This window comes from Manis pentadactyla, chromosome 14 (assembly GCF_030020395.1).
Source record: "Manis pentadactyla isolate mManPen7 chromosome 14, mManPen7.hap1, whole genome shotgun sequence".
NCBI lineage: Eukaryota > Metazoa > Chordata > Mammalia > Pholidota > Manidae > Manis > Manis pentadactyla.
Window position 1 is genome coordinate 62,820,737 of NC_080032.1, and position 15,302 is coordinate 62,836,038.

General features: G+C 47.8%; 1 protein-coding gene across 1 annotated transcript; it reads left to right on the forward strand.

The window, feature by feature from the left end:
• The first annotated feature begins 4,770 nt into the window (after positions 1-4,770).
• On the forward strand, positions 4,771-13,357 carry KCNA1 (potassium voltage-gated channel subfamily A member 1). The gene is made up of 2 exons (XM_036908639.2): positions 4,771-5,366; positions 5,730-13,357. The coding sequence occupies exon 2, from the start codon at positions 6,251-6,253 to the stop codon at positions 7,736-7,738; it is 1,488 nt and encodes a 495-aa protein (XP_036764534.1). The 5' UTR covers positions 4,771-5,366; positions 5,730-6,250; the 3' UTR covers positions 7,739-13,357.
• The last annotated feature ends 1,945 nt before the right edge of the window (positions 13,358-15,302 follow it).

Below are 15,302 nucleotides of genomic sequence, written 5' to 3' on the forward strand. Positions count from 1 at the left end.
TCTCCTTAAAACACTGTACTCTTTTGCTTTAAAGTCTCTACACTCTCCTGGTTTGCTTTTCTTATGAGTCACTCTTTGCTGGCTCTTCCCTCTTTTATTGGCCTTGAAGAATTAGGATCTCCTTAGGATCTCCTGGGACACAATCTCTGAAGATTTCCTCTTCTTCTTCTACCTTCATGTCCAAACGCTCTAGTCGGACACTCTGCCTTTAACTACCGTCTATCCCAGTGGCTCGCAATGGGGTTGATTTGTCCCCCAGGGGACACATGGCAATGCATGGAGACATCATTGGTTGCCACATGGGAGCAGGTGTTATTGGCAGCTAGTGGGTAAAGGCCAGGGATGCTGATGAACATCCTAAAATGCACAGGACAACAAGACAAAGATGCCCTCCCCATCCAAAAATTATCCAGCCCAAATGTCAACAGTGCTGGGGTTGACAATCCCTGAGCTACGCAGACCTCTTTTATGAACTCTAGGCTCATATGCTTAACTTCCTGCTCAGCATCTTCATTTGGGTATTTTAGCAGCACAAACCTCACTGTCTTAAGCTTAAGTTTGGATTCCCTCTGCCTCAGCTCAGGTTCCCTGGAAAACAGAACCTGAGAAAGGACTTCAGTGGAAGGTACAATCCCCAGGTAGTGAGTGTAAGGGCAAAGGGATGTGAGAGGGGGAAGGATGTGTACAAATTCAAGGTGGTGAGTTACCAAGTCGGCAACTGCTTCAAGAACCACAAAGAGATGCAGCTCTGTCACTGGACCATGTGGCTGCTTGTTGCTGAAAAAAATATAGGGAGAGGGCATTTATTTACAGGCTCCATCCTGTCTCATATCTCCTACCAGGCAAGCTCCCTTTGGTCACTTGCCTTGTCACCTCTGTGTGGCTGTGCTGCTCATTGGGACCTTGTTGCAGTCTTGAGGAATTCAGGCCCCCTCACTGTGGAGTGGTCGACTCAGGAGCAGAGCTCTGCTGCCACTCACAGCTGGCTATTCCAGCAGCAGCACAGGCAGGGCACATGGCCACAGGGCAGGAAGAATGGAGAGGCAGAGAATATCTGCAGAGAGGTCTCAACTGCCCTCTACAGAAATAACTAAATAATAAGGGAGACACCCAAGGTCCCAGCCTTGTGTAGCTCTCATTCTGGTGGGAGAGAAGCTGACCAATCCACTCCTCCAGTAAATGGCATCCCTATCCACTGAGTTACCAAGGCAGCAAACTGAGGAAAGGAGGCATTCTTGAAGTGTCTCTTTCCCCCATACCATTCCAAATCCTGCCTTCTCTGCTTCCAGATGTAACCTTATTCCAAACACTTCTCACAAATTTAACACCCTCCTCCCAGTTTTTTATTAAGGTATTATTGATATACACTCTTATGAAGGTTTCACAAGAAAAACAATGTGGTTATTACATTCACCCTTACTATCATGTCCCCCCCATACCCCATTGCAGTCACTGTCCATCAGTGTAGTAAGATGCCAACAGAGTCCCTATTTGCCTTCTCTGAGCTACACAGTCTTCCCTGTAACCCCGCACACACCATGTGCATGAATCATGATACCCCACAACCCCTTCTCCTTCCCTCCTCGCCCTCCCTTCTCCACCCCTCCCCTTTGGTAACTACTAGTTCATTCTTGGAGTCTCCGAGTCTGCTGCTATTTTGTTCCTTCAGTTTAGCTTCATTGTTATACTCCACAAATGAGGGAAATCATTTGGCATTTGTCTTTGTCTGCCTGACTTATTTCACTGAGCATAACACCCTCTAGCTCCATCCACGTTGTTGCAAATGGTAGGATCTGTTTTCTTCTTATGGCTGAATAATATTCCATTGTGTATATGTACCACATCTTCTTTACCCATTCATCTACCGATTGATACTTAGGTTGCTTCCATATCTTGGCTATTGTAAATAGTGCTGCAATAAACATAGGGGTGCATATGTCTTTTTGAATCTGAGAAGTTGTTTTCATTGGGTAAATTCCTAGGAGTGGAATTCCTGGGTCAAATGGTATTTGTATTTTTAGTTTTTTGAGGAACCTCCATATTGCTTTCCACAATGGTTGAGCTAGTTTACATTCCCACCAGCAGTGTAGGAAGGTTCCCCTTTCTCCACATCCTCAGCAGCATTTGTTGTTCCTAGTCTTTTCTATGTTGGCCATCCTAACTGGTATGAGGTGATATCTCATTGTGGTTTTAATTTGCATTTCTCTGATGATTAGCGATGTGGAGCATCTTTTCATGTGCCTGTTGGCCATCTGAATTTCTTCTTTGGAGAAGTGTCAGTTCAGAGCCTCTGCCCATTTTTTAATAGGGTTATTCGCTTTTCGAGTGTTGACACTCCTCCCAGTTTAAGCCATCATTGCTTTCACAACTTAATAAGTTCAAACCTTGCACTTTGTTTCTAGTAGCCAGAATAATCTTTAAAACCGCAAATCCTATTATATTTCTATATCAATCCAAGTCCTCCAAAATCTTCTCATTGCACTCAAAAGAAATATTTAATGGTGGCCGAAGAGGCCCTCCACAATCTGGCCCTTGCCTACTTTCCTGACCTCCTTTCTACCACACTTTTCCTTGATCACTTCCTTTTAGTCACACTGGCCCCCTTCTGTTGCCAGTTTATGCTAAGCTTGCGCTTGCCTTAGGACCTTTGCATATGCTCTTACATCTATGCTTTGGATCTTCCTATTTCTTGCTCTCTCCCTGATGTTCTTTGTTCACCTGTTACCACTTCAGAGAGGCCCTTCTTATTCATGTAAAGCTATACTTGTCACTCGTTCCCCTTTTCTTAATTTCCTTTGCCTAACATTACAAGGCATGGTTTATGTGGTTGTTGTCTGTCTCTCCCACCAGAAGGTGATTCCATGAGGTTTGGGACCTCTTATTTCTAACTTTATTACTGTGTCTCCAGTGTTAGAACATGTCTGACACATAGCTGAGGCTGAGCAAATATTTGCTGAATAACCTTCAGAGCCTTACCAATAGGGGTCTTTTAAAAAGAATGATGAGTTCCTAGCTCAACCACTTTCTTCCGTCCAGTCCTGCCCCAAATACATCGGCTAGGGATGTTGAAAACCTCCCGCTCTTATTATGCTCCCTAATAAAACCCTGAATTTAGGACCCTGGGATCCCATCCAGTCTGTGAATTCCTTCTAGTAAGGCAATCTCCAAACCCTGAATCAGGGTAAGCGCATCCATATGGGACTGGGGAGATGACAGTCTTAGAAGCGTTTAAGAGGAGGAAGGGGGCTCCAGGAGGAGCAGGGTTGGGAAGCCCAGTCTTGCTAGGACATGGTCAGCAAATGTTGATCAGGTCTACTAGGGTTTCCTCCGATAGGGCTGTCACAGCAGCGGTGGCAACGGAGGAGCTGTGCAGTATTTCAGCGCAGTTACATATTTTATTTCTTTATCTTTTTGCAATAAAGCAATAGTGCAGAAAGGTAGGGAACCATGGAGTTAGTGGGATACAAGAATATGTGTGAGGAAGGTGGGAAAGAGCGACGTTTAATATGGGAGGGAGAAGTTTAAGAGAACTCATTGTTTATGAAAGAGAAGCTGGGGTAAGGATCTGGAGGAGGGGAGGGAACAGATACTTATACTTTTCTGAAAGGAATGCTGGAGTGTGAATCTGGAGGAGGAGGTACTTAACTAGTTCCGTACCCAGGATTGTTGCACTGCCTGGGCAACCCCGCAGAGGCCCCCCGCTTTCCACTAGTCACAGTGGAGTAGGGAGGGTGCAGCCATTGGCTTTGATTAAGGAGGTGTGTAGGCGGGAGGCAACTCTGAACCGCTGTGGTGCGAAAGGGTTCAATGCCGCAGGGGGAACCAATCAGCGGCGACTCCGCGTTCCTGCAGCCTCCTTAGAGACTCCGCAGCGGTTGAAGTAAGGGAGCTGCAGGCTGCCTCCTCTCGTGCTGCAGGCGCCGAGGCGCAGCGCCTCTGGGGGCGCAGCTGGATCCGCCCCCGGTTCACGCTTCCCTGCGCCTCTGTACAGACCCTTTCCGAAGTTGCAAGCCTCGCAAGTAACCTTGTGGAATGGCTAGGCCGGAAAAACAAGCTGTGGGAGGAGGGATGTGGGTGGGAGGTAGGCAGGCGACTGGCTGCTCAGATTCGTCCCAATTAGCTCCAAGTTGGCAGACAACCCCACATGTCCACGAAGCCTTTGGGCCCACAAGTCACATTCCCCGTGTTTCAAAATAATCTGATCGTAAGAAAACTTAAGCTCCCGTCTTAGGTCAAAGAGGGACAGATTCTTAGCACCACCGCCACTTAGAAACACTACATACAACAAACGCAGGTGATTCTCACCTGCAGAGCTCAGCCCAAAGTGTGCATCTCTCTGAGCCTAGCGGAGAGAAGCTGGGTGGGCACTGCAGAGAGGCCCCCGCGGGAGGGGCGGGGTGGCTCGCGGAAAGTGGCAACCGAAGCGGATTATTGTGGGACTGCACAAACGCAGCCCCATCCAAGGAGTTTTGCCCGGAACACCACCTCCTGCATTGCGTCGGACCTGACCATTTCCAATGTGAAATTCCCGGGGAAGGTCGCGGTCAGGGGTGTGCGCTTGCAGGGCTGTGGACTGTAAGGGAAGTAGCATTGGTGGTCGGCTTTTCTGGCAGAAGGAAAAAGCCGTGCTGGCGAGGGTGGGAACCGAATGACAACCCCCCTCCACCAAACCACCCCCTCATATTTTCCATCTACCTCCTGGCTCCTGCCCTCCCCCGCCCTCCCCAACCCACGCCCGAGTGGGCCAATCGCTGCTCCGCATTCCAGGAGCTTTCTCAGGTTTCTGCTGATCTTGCAGCGCCCAGAAATGGACCGAGCGGGCCAGCCGCTGCACGCACCCTGCCCCACTCCGAGCTCCTGACCGCCCCGCGCGCGCCGCGCAGCCTCGGCGGGAGCCACTCCGGGGTGCGGGAAGCCGAGGGACCGCGAGCCATGGAGATCCAGGAGGCTCCAGCTCGCCCGCCTCCTTCGGGATCGAATCAAGGGCTCCCGTAGTGTTAGGAGGGGGCGAGAGTGCTGTTTATCGTCATTTGCTTCAGAGCTTCGGGAGAGGGTGGCGTTTTGCTTTTCCGCCCCGCATCCTCCGGAACTCCCTGCACCCGAGAGGCCGGTGCCCCTAGGTTGCTGGCACCCGGTGAGAATGGGGGTTGGGAACGGACATTTCTGCCGTGGCTGCTCAGTCCAGCGACTGTCCCGCTGAACGGGCTCAGGGAGAGGGGGCGAGGGCGGTGTTTGCCCGGCGCGCTTCGGATGCTCTGCGGCAGCGGCCGCGGCTCCCGCCCGGATACTGCACAAGCGACCTGCCGCATTCCGACGCGGGCCCTCCGCCGGTTCAGCACCGCCCCTGCGCCAAGACGGCCGGCCAGGTAGGGGGCTCCCCAGTTCGGGGCTGCAGAAGCGGGGGTTGTGGCGACGGGGTGAGGGGAGCCCAGGGTGCGGGGATGCTGCCTGGAACCTGGAGCTCCCCCAGCGTCCCTCGGCGCTTTTCCGATCTTTAGCGAAGTTGTAAGCAGATCGGCTGTTGGGCATTGGGGAAGTGGGGTGCAAGCGCCCCAAACTTGGATTTCCGGGTGTCTGCATGTGTCTGTCTCTGTGTGTGTGACCACCCGAGCAAAAAGTCCAGTGCTTTCTGAAAAAGCTAGAGGTCTGTGCTCTTCTGTGTCTGTAGGTCCGTCCCATCTGAATGCTTCTGATTTTCTACTCCCGTATCACTTTCTATTTCTCTGCAGCGTCCATCGATCGCCCTGGTGGGAGCTTAGAAGGCGGCAGGCGAAGAGGGGTAGGAGGGGGGAGAGCCCAGGAGAAGCAGAGGGGGTGGCAGGCAGGGGACCTGCTGAGCTGGCTCTGCATCCGGTCCTAGAAAGGCTCCAGAAGGGGAGGGGAGACCAGGGTGACCCCCGAAGCGATGGCCCACTCTGCTAGAACGGCACTGCGTTAACGCACTTCGGAACAGGAGATACCAGCTTTCATCCCCCCCCCCACACCCCCACCCCAACCCTCGGCAAAAAGCTGCACCCTGAGCCGCAGGCGCGGGGGATTCCAAACTGAGTCTAAGGCAGGGTGGAGGGGAAGGGGACCGGAGCCGAGGCGCCGATCTCCAGACCAGCTTGCATTGAAGCCTCTCGGCTGAGCGTGGGGGAGACACGCACTCCGGTGGGGGGGGCGCTTGGGTCCCCCCCACCCCTCCTCTCCGGCTCCTTCCCATCCCGGGCTCTCTCCTGGTCTCTCGCCCCTGAGCTCGGCTACCACCATGACGGTGATGTCTGGGGAGAACGTGGATGAGGCTTCGGCCGCCCCGGGTCACCCCCAGGAAGGCAGCTACCCCCGGCCCGCGGACCACGACGACCACGAGTGCTGCGAACGTGTGGTGATCAACATCTCCGGGCTGCGCTTCGAGACGCAGCTTAAGACCCTGGCTCAGTTCCCCAACACGCTGCTGGGCAATCCTAAGAAACGCATGCGCTACTTCGACCCCCTGAGGAACGAGTACTTCTTCGACCGCAACCGGCCCAGCTTCGACGCCATCCTCTACTACTACCAGTCCGGGGGCCGCCTGCGCAGGCCGGTCAACGTGCCCCTGGACATGTTCTCCGAGGAGATCAAGTTTTACGAGCTGGGTGAGGAGGCCATGGAGAAGTTCAGGGAGGACGAGGGCTTCATCAAGGAGGAGGAGCGCCCCCTGCCCGAGAAGGAGTACCAGCGCCAGGTCTGGCTGCTCTTCGAGTACCCAGAGAGCTCGGGGCCTGCACGGGTCATCGCCATCGTCTCGGTCATGGTCATCCTCATCTCCATCGTCATCTTTTGCCTGGAGACTCTCCCTGAGCTGAAGGATGAGAAGGACTTCACGGGCACCGTGCATCGCCTCGACAACACCACGGTCATCTACAGCTCCAACATCTTCACGGACCCCTTCTTCATCGTGGAGACACTGTGCATCATCTGGTTCTCCTTTGAGCTGGTGGTGCGCTTCTTCGCCTGCCCCAGCAAGACGGACTTCTTCAAAAACATCATGAACTTCATCGACATCGTGGCCATCATCCCTTATTTCATCACCCTGGGCACTGAGATAGCTGAGCAGGAGGGAAACCAGAAGGGTGAGCAGGCCACGTCGCTGGCCATCCTCAGGGTCATCCGGCTGGTAAGGGTGTTTAGAATCTTCAAGCTCTCCCGCCACTCCAAGGGCCTCCAGATCCTGGGCCAGACCCTCAAGGCTAGTATGAGAGAGCTAGGGTTGCTCATCTTTTTCCTCTTCATCGGGGTCATCCTGTTTTCTAGCGCAGTGTACTTTGCCGAGGCGGAAGAAGCTGAGTCGCACTTCTCCAGTATCCCTGATGCTTTCTGGTGGGCGGTGGTGTCCATGACCACTGTAGGATACGGTGACATGTACCCTGTGACAATTGGAGGCAAGATCGTGGGCTCCTTGTGTGCCATCGCTGGTGTGCTCACAATTGCCCTGCCCGTACCTGTCATTGTGTCCAATTTCAACTATTTCTACCACCGAGAAACTGAGGGGGAAGAGCAGGCTCAGCTGCTCCACGTTAGCTCCCCTAATTTAGCCTCTGACAGTGACCTCAGTCGTCGCAGTTCCTCAACTATCAGCAAATCTGAGTACATGGAGATCGAAGAGGATATGAATAATAGCATAGCCCATTATAGACAGGCCAATATCAGAACTGGCAATTGCACCACAGCTAACCAAAACTGTGTTAATAAGAGCAAGCTACTGACCGATGTTTAAAAAGCCAAGCAAACAGGCAAAAAAGCCCCACTTAGCGGCCTGAAAGACTTCTAAAAGCTAAACAAACCCCCAGGTGACCCAGGTCACTCCTTTGTAGATACCTTACTAAATAGTGTGTGAATGTTCTGTCAATGCGTTGTTGCATTGCAGATGTTGGGGGTGGTGAACCAGAAGCTTTCAAGATCCATGAAAGAAATAAACTATTTTCATTTCATTTAAAAAATGGGAAAAGGAAGTGTATTTTCCAAAACTGGTTTAGAAACTTGCAGTCCATGAGCTAGTCTAGGTAAAACGAGATTCATATGCTCCCCTATACCGAGATTTTTTAATCCTCTGGCTTCTTTAGCTTTTTCTCTCTTAGCTAAAAACAAGATGATCACTTAGCAATGTGAAATTAAAATTTGCATGGAACTCCAATATAAAATTTTTGCGAAGTGCACATCTAAGACAGTGCATCTGATGTAGTACATGTAACATGATATACTAGCGGAAACGGGCAATGGACACATGTTGTTTTTATTTTGATCAACTGAACTGTATACTACACGGTGAAAAAAAATCCCCATGAAATTACCTAAGACTGGTTCATAAGGCACCTTATACATGTGAGACTGGTTCTGGTCTATAGGGATTTTCCCTTTACCCCATTCCCCTTCTGATTCAAACTATTCTGAAGAAAAAAGTAACCAAATGAACTGAATTGATTCATCTGCAGTGCTGCTAAGTCCCTCAGCTGCAGGTGAGCCAGACACAGGTCTTTCTTCACCAGTCCTGCACCCTGACCCCTGGCCTCCAGAACTGGATGTAAACCCTTAGCCTCCTTCTTGCAAGAGAGCACAAACGGAACTAAGTGTAAGCATGTTTGACTCTGATAATATTTATGTTATAATCGCATGCTGAGAACGTTAACTCAGACAATAGGGGATAAGCTTACTTTGAATTGACTCTCCTAAAAATAAGCCCCTTTTCATTTCCATTCACCAAAAGTGCACTCCTTCATTTCCTAAATCTTTCATTGGTAAATAAAGTACTGTATTTAAGTGCATATGTTAGTCAGATGGGAACAATAACTTTTTGGAGTTCAAAGCATGTTCTCTTATTCAGCATTATGGCCTATTTGATTAAGGTGTACCTTAAATTAATTAATGCATGATTTCAGTTAAAAATTAAAAAAATATCAAAGATTACAAGTTTGTGGGTAAAGGTCCCAAAAGAAATAAAGGGGGGTGGGGGTTGGGAGGCACTCAGTCAATTTTTCTGCCTTTGCTCAGGGAAATGTCAGGCTTCTGTGCAGGTTTAGGCAGAGAGAGGACCAATTTGCCCATCCCTTAAAGGGAAGCTATGTGGAATATTAAGTCATCAAGGTATATAGAGCAACACCTATGAACAAGTATTCTTTCTAGCTGAAAAATGAACCCAAGTGAAACAAACAAACAGAAACAAAGGTGCATGTTTTCTGGTGCATTCTCAGAATGTGAATGAAAATGCTTATCTCTTGTATGCATCCAGAGCAGAGATGATTTCTTTTAGCAGTCATGATTTGAAGTCTGTAGAGACTTCGGCCCTCCCCTTGAGGCTCCCTGAAGGAACTCAACCAATTGATTTAATAGTTGCTTAGTGCCTTTATCCTGTACCCACAGTGAACTGCGGGAAGTGCCTCCATTAACACAGCTGAGAAGTTAGGTAACAAAAAGAGGAAGGGCTGGGGCACAGGTGTTTTGCTTTGTCTTTTCCCCACCCTCGCTTTCTCACTTCACCACTGTGCGAAGACCACACCATCCGGAACCACTGAGAGGAGACATCAGGGAAGGTGCTGCCTTCTGGCTATCCAATAGACTCCGTCCCTTTGGCAGCCTGATGTGCCATGTGACCTGGGGGCCTGAGACTCATCTTTGAACTGGAATGAACTGCGAATTTGTGTTATCCTTCTCCACCAGAAGCCAACGTAGACTTTCTGGGAATTTGCGTCCTCTTGAGGGCCGCGCTGGACGTGCAAGTCTTCCTCAGGGCTAGGGTAGTGTTCTTTGCAAAGTTCCTCCTCCCTCCTCAGTTAGCAACAGCCCTTCGCAAACCTCTGATAGTCTGATCTTTCCAGGCTTCGTGGTGGACGCGGGAACACTCAGTTCATGATAACCTTTCCTAGGCCTTCCCTCCTGGCCCACTCCCCTCAGGTATTTCCTGTGATGCTCCTAAGATCTTCTCACCTGGCAGTCACTTCATAGGCTGAGCGTCTAATTTCTGCTGCCCCAGTCACCCAACCCAGAGAATGGTGGGGACCCTGTACCTAGCTGAAAGAGAGCCATGTTAACACAGGCCTCGGGGGCCCAGCAAGTGTGCACCAGTGGAGAGGCACTCAAAGCCTTTTTAAGGACACCAGGGTGGGGAACCTTCCTTCTGCACTTAGCGTTGGCTGCCTGCTGCTGACCACCTCACCTTCCTGCCCTGCTCCTTCTGGAAGTCTTCCCTGTTACTTCTACCCCTTCCCCCACCCTATCCTAGAACTAGCGGTGAGACAATAAACCAGGAAACCAGAGTAACACCCAGGCTGGCTGACCCAACTGAAAGAAAGAACATGGATATTTTATTTTCCTGTGCGGCTTCTGTGAATCTGTAAGACTAAGGTGACATCAAGGAAGACAAGGGGCCAAAGACTGCAGAGAATCCGACCACAGGGGTTAAACCCTCCCCTGTGATGTTTCCTTCTCTTTCTACCCTTGACTCATCCTGGCTATTTCTCTCCTACCTGCTTAAAAGTCCCTGGTTGGAAAAAAAATGCCAACCTTCCCCAGATTTCTGGGGATATCTTGATCTTTTCTTTAGACTTTGAGATCTAGGACACACAGAACTTGAAACGCTGCTCTGTCAACAGCAATAATCCACTCAGTACTGTGGGACAGTCGGGCCAGAGGATGAGAACACAGGGCCAAGGCTGCCAAGACTGACTTTGGCTACCTGGTATACCTCTCGTACTTATGTGCTGAACTGGTGATTCCTCTGCACATGTTACAGGAAAAGGGCTGCATGCAGTGACCCTGTCAGCCTGGGACTGGTCTCTATGACCTTGGGTGGTATGGGGAAACGAGTGCTGCTTATCCTTCTGTAGCTCATTGCAACCAGCTCGGTGAGAACGGAGTACAGGGATGATCTGTGTAGCATAGGCATGTGGAGTCTGATGAAGCTCTTAACCCGCGCACTGTAATGTGCTAAAATGTTTTTGTAGACCTGAAGGTGCACTTAACAAAACTGCCTATTAAGGAATGACTGTCTTTTGGGTTACCTTCATTTATTTTATCAGGCTTTTTACCTTTTGCCCCCTCCCTGGGTCTTGAGCTTTAACAGCTCGTGTCCTGAGTACTTGTTTTTTCCAGGTGGAGAAGCCTGGATGAGCTGAGAGTCACAGAGCAGCCGTTCCCGTGCACTGTGGCCCTAGTTCAATAGGGTGGCCATGGGAGGGTCGGGCCACACCCCAGAATCTCTGAAGTGGCTAACTCACCTCAAGTGATCTGAATTAGAGAGACCAAAGACATTCATTTCCTCTGTCCTCAGATTTTTAGAAGACAGATTGCAGCCAGGAAAGGTTTTGTGCTTGCATCTCTTCTTCCCCATCTGTGCCCAACCCTTGCTTGCTCCCCCGTGAGAGTTGAGTTCTGATTATCAGTTGATACCATTCATTGGGACTGTGTTAGTGAGTTAGCCCAGCAAAATCCAATGAGCCAAGCAAATTCTTCTCCTGGAATATGGCTGATGGACAATCATTTCTCTAAAATGAAATTGTACAGTAGGTGTGGGGTCCCTTGTGAAGCTGAAGCACAGCCAAAACACACAAGCTTGACTCACTTGAGAATTAAAAACAAAACAGAATATGTAAATAGTAAGTGAGGAATGGGTTTGTTTAAGTAGAAATTTGGTTTCATCCTCAAAGGGCATTCTTCACATTGTATAGAGTTAACAGATTTTTCAAATTAGTTAACATCTGAAGAGTCAGTAAAAGTAGTTTCCTAATCCTCCCCTTTAATTTAGGAGACCCCAAAACACATGTTTTTTAAAACAACTTTGGAATCGAATTCCTCATTTGAAATAGAGCGAATAGGAGAAAGAGAACAATCAGCAGAAAGCGAGTCCCCCTTTTCTTCCAGGAACGACTCATTTCTGGGAGTGGTGAGAATTAGTGGGTGGTAACCATCCATAGGATAAAATTGTTAGAAAGAATATAAACTGCCAAACAGCCATTTTATCTTCCCACTTTTTCAAGTAAGGATGAAGCCTTTTGATATTTATGTTCATTTCAAGAAGACAAACTAAATTTTTTAAACCAGACAACTCAAGTTGACCTATGATCTCAGGAGATCGTCTCCCATCCACTATGCGGTGTATTAGTGCTTGTGTTTATATCATGGAATTTCAGGGTATATGCTAATGTGTTCAGCATGACTCAGGTAAACCTTAGAAGAATGTACATTGCTTATCATTTTTGTAAAAAAGTGAACAGGAGCTGAGTAGTTAACCAAAACTCTTCCCTTACATTGGGTTCCTGTGTGAACTCATTCAGGGTGTACAGGTCTAAGGTTTAGAAATCTTGGGATCAAGCACCAGTCTCTTTGCTCAGGCAAAATGACCATGGGCTTTCTTCAGAAGGCCAGTGTGTGTGTAAGGGGCTGAGGTCCTGCTGACCTCAGAACTATTAGCTTTAGGGAGATTAGCTCTAGTCACAGTGATTTTCATTTAGGAACTAACAACAAGTTTACTTTTTATGACGTGAGACTTCAAAGAGTACAGAAGAGCTTTGTACCATAACCAGAGAGGAAGAAATGGTGTAAGGAAAGTAAACCAAACAAAACACAAAATCCCTTGCAGAATATTCCAGGTGAACAGTTGTCTCCTCTCCAAAACTTAAAGAAACACCTTCTCTTCAGCACACTGTTTGGGAGCCATTTATGTGGCAGCTGTAAGTCGACAGCATGGACTCTAAGTGACATACCTCTAATAGTAAAGTATTACCGAGGTTAAAAATAAAAATTGACTAGTATTAGTTTGAAGTGCACCATCAGGACAACAAACCATTTAAGCTGGAAAAGCACTATTTTATTTCTTGAGTTTGCCAGTTGCTTACACCTTGACTTAAGGACGTGTTGTCTCATTTTCTCCTACTGTGCATTCCCCGCCCTGATGTTTACTGTGTCAGGTAGAGGACATTGAATGTTATGAATCAAGAACCTAATTGAAGCGCATAGTTTTCATCTATGCAATTTTCCTTGCTTCTGTCACTATATGGTCTGTTCATACTTGGCATCAATTAAAGATAATTTTTAAGGATCTTATCAAGGAATACCGATTTGTTATTTGTCTCTTGTTCAACTGGTCTCCAGGGAGCCTTTCCTGCAGGGTCTCATTAAGTAACATGATGAAGCCAAGATAAAAATCATGAAGGAACCTTGTTTTCTTTGAAACTTGTGGACTGTTTCTTCTGTACAAGGAAATACACTGGGATTGAATTTTGATAACAAATTCACATTTTGGTCTCAGGTAGAATCCCAAGGAGAGGCCTTTGAAGTTGGGCTTAGGAAGGCAGTGGGGACCAATTTTTACCTTTGAAAGGGGAAAAGGAAATGAGACCCCAGGGAGAAAAGTAATTGATTTTATTTGCTTAAATTGATTTTGATTTGAATCTAAGCCTTTCAGAAAAAATAATGAGTGTGTGTGTGTGTGTGTGTGTGTGTGTGTGTGTGTAGCTGTGCTTTGGTCTGGCATCAAATAACTTGGTTATTGTAAAGTAGTGTTAGAAGTGATTCTGATTACTATAAGACTCTTAGCTGTTCTTTAGACTTTTACCACTTAGTTCTACATGCAGTTAACATTTCTTTCTTCCTGTTTTTTTTTTTGATGACTCTGTGCATTTCATTCTTCTTAGGGTTTAGAGGTTCTCTTTCCTTCATTGTGAATATCGTATTTTATACAAGCTCTTTCATGTCAGAGCAAGCAGGGTTAATGCTTTATGACAGGTGTTATATGCCAAAAGCACTGGGTGGCTGGTGCGTTATCACAGAATTGTACCGCATTGTGATAGGTTAAAATTGTAAGATTCAGGGATGAAGCTTGCTTTTGCTACAGAAGTTGCTATTGTAGCTCATGATGCTGGGCAGGCTGCCCATGAATTTCCTGCTGTGGCTGGAAAACAGGCCTGCCACAGCTCTTACAGAGAAGGATTAGGGAGAACTAGAACCACATCAAGGGCAGTGGGCACATGAGCCGGGACGTTCACAACCCTGAGTGAGCTTCTTAAAGCTTGGAATGGTCTTTCTGAAGCAGTCAGATCCAGGTGGCTGCATGAATAGGCTATGTCTGGAAGCTTTGTTGTTTTCAGAGCTTCCAAAATAATTCAAGTCATGTGATCTGATCCCAGCCGTGCCGGCTCTGGGTGGGAAGCTGGCTCATGCTTCCTGCAGAGAGTCTAGACTTGTAGAGCCCCACCAGACTTAAACGAGAAAAGTCTAGCCCTAAGGCTGGCAGAATGAACCCCACCACAGTCCTGTGCAGATAAGACAGCATGGTCACACTGCACAACTGGAAAGCAGCCCTTTGAACAAGCTTAAAAAAAGGTAATTAAAAACATCCTATCTAATTAATTGACTCTATTATACCATCAATTTTATGATGCCCCGTTACTTGACATATTTATAAGAAAGAACATTAACAATCATGACCTGCCATTGCATTGATTCATCCCAATTTTAGAAATGTAAAAAATAGAAGGAATCGGAGAATTGATAGACTCCAGTGACCCAAGTGTACGTCCCCTTTTGTTTCCTGGTGCGATAATAGCTTTGAATTCTGAACCCATTAAATTTGGCAGTTTCCTTCAGACCAGAATTCTGGCTATAACCTCTATGTCTTCTTTCCTGTAGTTACCTTTTTATTTCCCAGTGTTTCTGCTCAGTCCTGCCCTAAACTTGCTCTCTGTGCAGGTAGGTTTTGGAAGCCCCTGTCTGCATGCTATTTAGCATCCAGAGATCATGTCCCAATAAGGCCTTAGTTGTAATTACGTCTGGAAGGAGGTTTGCCCCTATTACACTTCTCTCTCTTGCTCCTTAACTGCAGCCCCTCTGTATCAAGCGTTCAGCAGCCCTTGGCCTTTATTAAGTTAAAGGCAATCTGACACTCTCATAGTGAGGTGCTAATAGCAATACTTCCCAGTTTGTTAAGCTCTCTTTGCAGTTTGCAACTCACTTGCATGCTAATTATATCACTTTATTCTACTTGGTGAATTAGAAGGGTTGCCAGTGACCTCTTGTCCTTGTTTTATAGGCCAAGGGAAGTGGCCAAGGTTGCTGGGTGGGAGAAGTAGGCCTAAGTTTATTGATGATTCCACAGCCCAGGGTCTGGCATATGATAGGGTGTTTACTGAGCTGATGGAATGCTGGGAAGTGGAATGCAGCATGTTAAAGAAGACCACTGGACTTTGCATAAGGGTGTAGGCTCTGTGAGCCTTTAAATTGCTCATTTCTAAAATGGAAATATTACCACATAGGGATGTAGGCATTAAATGGGATAATGTGGGTTAATATCT